Source organism: Gasterosteus aculeatus, chromosome X, assembly GCF_964276395.1.
Source record: "Gasterosteus aculeatus chromosome X, fGasAcu3.hap1.1, whole genome shotgun sequence".
Classification (NCBI taxonomy): Eukaryota; Metazoa; Chordata; class Actinopteri; order Perciformes; family Gasterosteidae; genus Gasterosteus; species Gasterosteus aculeatus.
This window is the reverse complement of record NC_135698.1, coordinates 4,183,735-4,192,242: the sequence shown is the minus strand read 5'-3', so window position 1 is coordinate 4,192,242 and position 8,508 is coordinate 4,183,735. Positions and strand designations below refer to the sequence as shown.

Genomic DNA, 8,508 nt, shown 5'->3' with positions numbered 1-8,508 from the left:
CTCCATCCTTCTCACCTGGTCCTGTAGTCCTCCATCCTTCTCACCTGGTCCTGTAGTCTTGTATGTTGAGTTTCAGTGTGTAATCCTAAAGGTCCGTTTGCAACCATCGATACCGTACTAAAGAAGACTTGGAGACTTTTCTTAACGTTAGTAATTATTACACTCTCTCTGTCGGGTTCAACAAACTAAAACAATAAGAAAAAACAATAAGTGATAAGTGCTGTTATCAAGTGTGAACTTGCCTTTGTCCAGTTTAACTTTCTATTGTTTGTATAAAGAAATACATAACCGAAAAACAATCATTAATTGTGAACTTACCTCGGTTATCAGCATAATTCTCAATAGAACAAATATCAGTTTTCAAGGATTTCCTTTTGCATTAAATGTTTAGGATGAAATGGAGAAAAAAAATGCAGTTTAAATGATAAAGAAAGAAGAAAAACAATAAATGTAAATGCAACACAGAACTGTGACGTGAGACATTGATCCTAGTTAGTTTGAACTGATGAGGGAATGACAATCAATTGCTTCGGTTTGTATGTGGTAGCTAATGATATACCAATACTATTGCTTTTGTCAATCAAGATTTAAAGCATTTCTAAACTTAAAGTTAATAAAATTACTTTACAAATGATTGACAACACAAAAACAGTCTAATGCACTTTAAATAAGTATTTGTTTTATCAGTATTACAGCTATTGTTATGACATGTCTGGCAGTGTCGGGCCCATCATAGAAAGGCTCTTGATCAGAATATAACGAGGCGCTCACTCCCTGGTTTCCTGATCTGGATTCATATTCCAGTGGTCTTTTCTTGGAAAAAAAAAAAGACCAGAACACTTAGTAAACTAACGTTAAGTGTTAAATGTTGATTATTTTATGGTTTCAAAGCAAAACAAAAGTTTTCAGACCACCACATTCGTTGCTTACATACTCCCCATCTTTCCCACAATAATTATGACAGCATGTCGCTTAAGTAATTATTTTACGGGCAGAAATCATCCAGTTTTCCTCCAAGTGTGGGATTTCTTTCCAGAATTCCTGATTAACGTCCGATTTGAATCCAGAACTTGAGCTGGTTTCTTCCCTGGAGAGGCTTTGAATGATTTCATAGCTTCACTAAGAAGTAGGAGAAATAAGGGGAGATGCTTCAGGTGGACCAGATGTGTTCAGGCTCCCCGAGGTTTACTACAACTTATAGTGGAGTAGTTTTCTGGATTTTTACGGGATTCATCGCTTACCGTATATCCAGTTATCTAAAATTGAGTGACAAATATATCAGAAAAATCTCTAGATAGCAAATGCATTTAAATTGGGAACTTTAGAAATATGAAAAAAGTAAACAGACCACATCGGCCACCCAAACGTATGAGGGATCAGCTTTTGATATTTGCACAATACATTATGTATCTGAGAACTTCGGTCTTTATCATTGAATTAACCGAGAAAATGTGTCCAAACATTTGACTTTGACAGCTTCTGATGTTGAAAAAAAAAAAAAAAAAACACAGACTGAACTTTTTTTTTTTCTTTTATTGTTTACAAAATACCAACATAAATACCTAAGAAGAGGCTGTGTGATTTTGCTGTGTGTGGATATGCGTGTGTGTGTGTGTGAAACCGAGGAGCAGGCAGAAAAGACCACGGGAACAAACGCTCCACCCCTCTGTAACGAGCACACAGTGGCTTTCACTGGTGGGGAAACGTCACATACCACACGGACAGCGAAGAGAAGGGACACGTTGTACAGTGAAATAAAACGCACATTGCATAAAAAGGAACCAAAAATGATGAGATAACGCAATATATAAAAGCACAGCACAGTGCGGAGGCCCATCTATAAAGGGGACAATATATCCTGCAGCCCTTGTAACGGCCCCCACAGGGCCGGCGGACGCTGGTTGGATGGTGAACAGCGGCTCTGGGAAACACAAGATGGACGGACCTCCAGATACGACGCGCGTCGACCGGCGCCCGATTCACTGTCTGTCTGACTTCCCTCCATTTCTTCATCACCTTAATAAATACTTGTGACAAAGGACTTAAAAGTGGAAAGGAAATGACAACCCCCCCCCACCCCCCGTCAGAATTTAAAGAAACCCCTTATTGTCATCCTCCATTCGCACATGCAATCAGACCCTGCTCCTGTAGCGTGTCCAAAGTCAACTTGGTTACACTCTTATGGAACCCCCGTTATATTCAAAGCTGTAAAGTTTATAATATCTGTACACAAAGGCTTTTTTTCATTTTGTTTTGTTGCAAACTACAATCATCCGTTTCCAGAGCAAAAGCAAATCCCCCCCCCCACAGTTCTGTTACAGTGAAGATACATGGCGGGAAGGGATAAAAAAAACTAATTAAAAAACGGTGCTGAAAGGACCATATAGAGAATGTGACGGGACACACAAGGGATTTTCTCTACTTCATTTAGAATTTATCTCTGGCAAAAATACTACGATCCAAACTAAAACTTCAGAAGCGTCGCCTCCGCACTGCAATAAAAAGCTCCAATAAAAACACGAAGACCCTCAAACTCTCGTCTTTCTGTTGTGAACCTCGCGCTTTACCTCGGCTTTGATCATGGGCCAATGTGTATATAGACAAGTGGTGGAGCCGTGACACTTTTATGCACTACCTGAAATGTGTATGCGCATGAACATAAATGCAGCCGAGGACGCGCGCGGCTACAACGCGGAAAAACGACCGGCGGTACGTTGCCACGACAGCGGACGTGACCCACCGGAGAGGACGTTAAAGGAAACGGAGACACACACATTTAGGGGGATTTCTCTACTCAAAACTGTGCAGATCAGCACTCCTGTGATTTGGGGAGTATATGATATGATCCGCACACAAACAGTAGCTCGCTCACTGCGGTCGCACTATGGATCACAACCCGAACCGAGTCCAGCTGCAAATGACTGCATGCCGCGTTTAGATTAAGCACTATGTGTTTTAGTTCTTACAGTAAAGACTAGAGGTTTGTGGCAAGAGACACAGAGAGGGGGGGAGGGCTAAAAACTACAATTGTTCAATCGCCTGCCAGGTGGTAGAAGAAGGGGAGCCGTTCACTGGGCGGTCACGTTAGAGCCGAAGGTCTCCTGGGAGGCGTACACCATGTAGAGGAAGCCATCTTGGTCCCGCTCCCGCTCATACACCTCGGAGATGGCAGCCGACACGGACACCATGCTGTGACCGTTGGCCAGCAGGAAGAAAGCCTGGTTGGAGTTCAGCTGGAGGCGCCTCCTGGTGGAGAGACGTGGACATGGCAGAGTCAGTGGGAGGTGTAAAAAGGTAGGAGGGGAAAATTGTGCAGTGGAAAAGAGGACTTGAGGTTTACCTGATGATCTTGATGAGTTCACTCATGTTGACGTGGTCCGGCACCAGGAACTTGGTCTTGTCCAGGATGGGAAGCTGCTTTTCTCCTTTATACCGCTCAATGATCACCTAGAGACACACACAGTCGATCAATGACTCCTCCCCCTTCTGAAAAGCTGGGATTCTACATAGGGAGTATTTCCTGTGTGGTTTTTAGATCCCAAACCCAGACACCAATAGTGCGACTGGATGGGGAGACAAAGTCCCTGATCAGATGGATTGTGGGGGCGGTTTCTGGATTGTCTGGATCTGTAGTCCATGTTCACTACAACAGCACTGAATACACTGACAAGTGCAAATCGCTCCAGCCACAGTCATCCTCTGATTGACTCAGAGATCAGTTAAAAACTGTTTTTTTAATTTACTTATTGGAGCATCCGATGTCTCACTTACGGATTACTGCATGCTTCTGAGCTCGCTTTGATGGGACATGATCTGCTATGAGAAACCGTTTGTTCAATTCTTAAGTTATGAGAAGCTATACTGTATATAAATTGTCTTTCATAAATTATTGTTATGTGTATATATATATATATATATATATATATATATATATGTGTATATATATATATATATATATATATATATATATGTATATATATATATATATATATATATATATATATATATATGTATATATATATATATATATATATATATATATATATACACACACACACACACACACACACACACACACATATACACACACGTGGCTTGTGGCTCTAGAAGACGGAGATCTTCCCTGTTATACAAAACTTACTAGATAAATACAGATTTGTAATAAGAACAAAACAGCCCGACAGAAACTTGGACATGGAGAAGAGTGATCAGCACTGGCTGGTTTGTTTGCCGTATCGTATCAGTTCTGTAACGTACTCACCCGGACTTTTCATTTCATTTTCATTCTTGCTGACTGTATTTATTTTCTGTTTGAATAGTTATGCTGAGAAGGGTTTCACCAAATCAGCATGAACAATTTTCACCAAAAACATTAATGAGGAAAAAAATATATAAATAAATTGCTGATCTCAAATTTGAGCCAGAATCCACTGGCACCAATAGAAGTTATTTCTTACATTTGTTCTTAAGAAAGTTCCTACGTGTGATTCATGACGTGTTCTTAAACGGCGGAATCGTTCGCAGGTGCGGTCTTAGAAGGATGAATCCCAATATGTCGGAAATTGAAAGCTCGTGCCCCGTTGCTCTTATTTAGCAGAGGTCAACGCCCATAAAAGGGCATGAGAGGGAAGGGCCGTGTGCACACCCAGAGAAATGTCAAAAAGACGTGGGAAAGACATTGGAGGCCTCGACTCCAAAAGAAAAAAAAAAAAAAAACTCCAGTAATTCCGTAGTGGAGATATTACTGCAAGAAGTAAGCGCAAAACGAAACATCATATAATAAAATAAAATAATTAGTTGCTAAATTATAAAAGGAGAGAAATATTCTATTTTAAATTGGAACAGACGAAAACGGTTTAACTATTTATCAGCAAACATGTCAGCTCTCAATTGTGTGTAAGAGGGCTCTTGGGTTGTCCGTAAACTCTGTTCCCAAATAAGAAAACATTGGTGAATGCCAGAATCTTCGTGAACACTGCCGAAGTCGGGATTGAGCACAGAATTGTTCTTAGGAACAGTTGACGAATGAGGCCCAATGTTCAGTGAGGCAGACACCGCTGCCCCTCTTCCTCCTCCCCCGGGCTGCAGCGGCATTACAGGCGTCTGCCTCTTATGTCAGCCCTTGACATGGCAGTTTATACCAGTGTGCACACACACACACACACACACACACACACACGCACACACACACAGAGGTAGCAGATGGAGATACTCGATCTCAAAACGAAACAAGCAGTGAAACGTGAGCTGCGTGTTGGTGTATCGCTGGTTGCTAGGAGCTCCTGGACACCCGGCTCAGCAGCGCCAGCAGTCGCGCTGCGTTTCGTCATCACGGAAAGAAAAAGAATGTGATCATAAAGACGACGTCTGTGGATGTTGTGAGAAATAAAAGACCATCAAAGCAACAGGGAGCACAACCAGGAAACAGAGGCGTCCGCCTCGCTCTCCTCATCCTGTGTGCCGCGCCACGTGGTCGCACGCCACTTCCCATGCAGCCGTGTCATCAAAGTGCTTTAGTTTCTTCGTAGCCGGGTCACAGAGGAGGGGCGGGGGGGGGGGGGGGGGGGGGGGTGAACTCACCGGTATCTTGTTGGGGTGCTGCTCTCGGATCAGTCTGACATCTTCCACCCGCTGCTCTGTAGGGCAGAAAAGCAGACCGGGGGTTAATGGAGACGTGCAAGCGGACAAAGAGATCAGCAGGCCCGGGTGGGGGGGGGCGGAGAATCAGCCGGCGCTGATAAACACACGAATGAGGTCGTAGACAAAAGCAGAAACATGCAAACTCACAAAGAGAAGTCGGTAACAAAACTAGAAAACTCAAAGTCATTGAATAAACTAACCCACATGCAGGTTTTACCGAAACTCTCAAATGTAAATTAGGACGAGCTATACGGAGGTGTCACGTAGCATTTCTTCTACTGAGTAAACGAAACAATGTGGTCTCACACACAGTGTGTTTACATGATGGTATAATTGGAATCTTTGCTCAGTCGGACTATGCTATCTTTCGGGGGGAGGTGCTATTATCCCAATATACATGAATGAATAAATCGAATCATTGGCCGAAAGCATATCGTCATATCCGATACGATAGGTGGCGCTGTTTTCATTACAGCTAGTTGTGATGCAGCCATTTCCGCTTGACCGCTTCACCACTACCATTAACAACAACAACAACATTACGAGAAAGATGGCGAAGGTGAAGGTGAAGCTACATCCCTCTACTATTTGTGCATGATGTTAATAAGAGTAAGGAGTAGGAGTATAAGAGTACAGCGAATGCGAAAGTCCAGTTCCTTATCCGATTCACCGTTACGTGCCGCAATAGTCGAACTACCAACTGGATCGGATTGAGTTATCCAGGGGTGTTAGTCGGATCGTAGTCGGACAAAGGTGTTTACATGAAACGGATCATTCGATTTCAGTCCGACTAAGCCAGTTATTCGAATCCATGTAACCACGCTGACTGTTAAAACTCTTCATACGAAGATCATAACGCGCTTACATTCCATGAGCCGGGAATAAACATCAGGGCAAAGTGGACTAACGAGCTCTGGGAGGAAACATAAAGAGCTTTCCTGAAGAGCCGCTCGTTGTGCGCAGGAAACAATACCAGAATGTGTTGTTTACATCAAAAGGGTACTTCAAGTACGTATGTGTACCTAGAAGCCCTGGAACAATAATAACATGCTCAATAACATCTCAGCTGTAGAAAGGCCTAAATGTTCCCCTGCTCAGTGAGAACCACGAATGGCCAAAACACACTGATTGGATGGATGACTTAAGCCGCTGACGACCTGTTGCAGAGCAGCTCCCCTCCGTCCTGAGGTTTAACCCAGGTCGCCGTGGTTTGTAACCGGGCCAATACAAAGACGCTGCAGATAACACCTCGGGCGTACTGAACTTTGTACTGACGGCATCTTACACAACTGTCTGGTGGTGAAAATGGAATCCGTTGACAAGCTCGCCATAGAACAAAAAAAAAAAACCCATTGCAACGGTCTCCATCGGATTTGCAGTAAGTAGGAAGAGGGGAGAAGGGAGATCCCAGGCAGCTGTCAGGGCGAGTTGACACTTTGAAGTGAAACAGTTTCCAGTCTTGTGACAAGCCACCAAAACCAACTAACATTAGGCTAATCTAAATTCAGCCGACTGGAGTTCAACCAGGATGATGACTTCACCGCCCGGGAACAGGGAGGCACTGTGTCTCTGTTGATCACACCGAGAGACAAACGGCCTTTGACCCATCGCTTTTCAAGCAATCAAATGAGAGATCAAGCGGAGATTAAAAAGAAATACACAAAACAGGAAGAAGTCAGTTTGAAGGCCTGAGGGGGGGGGGGGGGGGGTGTCATTATTCATCATTTGGAATTAGTCAGCACTGGAAATTCGCCTGTGGAGACACAGTTAGCGGCGCGTGACCTCCAGCAGGGAGTTAGTTTCAGTCATCACGTGACCTTTCGGAGGGTCACGCTCCTCCCTTCGGTTTGTTTAAGATTAGGAAAAGGTTGTTTAGAATTATACTAGTTTAATCAAGGGGGGGGGGGGGCATTTATATTCCCTGTAATACTTGATTACAGCAAAGCACCTCGGGGTTTGTCCCAGAAAGGCGGTGCATGCAAAGGTCTTTAGCTCGGGGATCTGGGGAAGGGAACTGAACTCGCCCCGAGGCAGTTCCAACTAGACCGAAACAAAAGCTGAACTCTATCGCTGGATCCCCCCCCCGCTGCCCCATCCCCCAATCCTGCAGCTGCAGCACCGCTCGCTCCTGCGTTTCGACACCACTTTGTTTTTCTCCCGCAGCAGTGATGCAAACAAACACACACACGCGCGCGCACGTACACACTCAGGGAGAGACGGGCCCGCAGCCCCTCGGCCTAGTTTGATCAACAACATTCTAGAACTCAAACGCGTCATTTTAACAGCGAGAACAAACGACCCTCGTCGCAACTACTGTGTCGTATCCCCTGGTGGAGGACGCTAGTTAGCTCGGGCGGGCTAGCGTGTCGAGCGAGCAGCACAAGCCGATTATGTGCGTTGATCCCCGGGCAGCGAGCAGCCGCGCTGCGGGCTCTTTCGCGAGGACCAAACGGCGCAAAACACACAACGTCAACGAGGCAAAGCCGAGCCGCCGAGCGCGGAGCGGCGCAAACAGGCTGCGGCGTCACCTACCGAAGGTCCTTCTTTGTTTGAAGGTTTTTTCTGAAGGCATGTTGCGTCAAAGTCAACCAGTAGGCAGTTAACGAAAACGAAGGTAGCAGCTGGATCCAAAGCGTAAACTATATATAAAATAAATAAAAAATATTTGATGAAACTGTTTCTGTGCTGGGAGCTTGTTGGTAAAACACTGAGTAAAGGACACCAGTTTAGTGACGGTGTGATGTCGCTGCTTCCTTCTTCTTGCTGTGTTGTTATCAGGACGAGCTCGAGCGAGCAAAACAGACGTGTCAGCTGACCTCTGACGTCATGCGTTTCTCTCCCTCCCTCTTTCTCTCTCTCCCATTTTAG

General features: G+C 44.5%; 1 protein-coding gene across 1 annotated transcript; it reads right to left on the bottom strand.

Moving 5' to 3' along the window:
* Nucleotides 1-1,477: 1,477 nt before the first annotated feature.
* map1lc3b (microtubule-associated protein 1 light chain 3 beta) lies at nt 1,478-8,508 on the bottom strand. The gene is made up of 4 exons (XM_040162982.2): nt 8,173-8,508; nt 5,581-5,636; nt 3,341-3,447; nt 1,478-3,246 (listed from the first exon to the last, which is right to left on the bottom strand). Exons 1-4 carry the CDS (start codon nt 8,210-8,212, stop codon nt 3,069-3,071), a joined length of 381 nt encoding a protein of 126 aa, XP_040018916.1. The 5' UTR covers nt 8,213-8,508; the 3' UTR covers nt 1,478-3,068.

Bases quoted from the DNA above. Each gene is read 5' to 3' on its own strand.
- map1lc3b (XM_040162982.2), bottom strand. From the start codon at position 8,212: ATGCCTTCAGAAAAAACCTTCAAACAAAGAAGGACCTTCG. The intron at 3,448-5,580 runs GTGAGTTCACCC...GTGTGTCTCTAG, and splicing joins AGCACCCCAACAAGATACCG to GTGATCATTGAGCGGTATAA. The intron at 3,247-3,340 runs GTAAACCTCAAG...TCTCTCCACCAG, and splicing joins GAACTCATCAAGATCATCAG to GAGGCGCCTCCAGCTGAACT.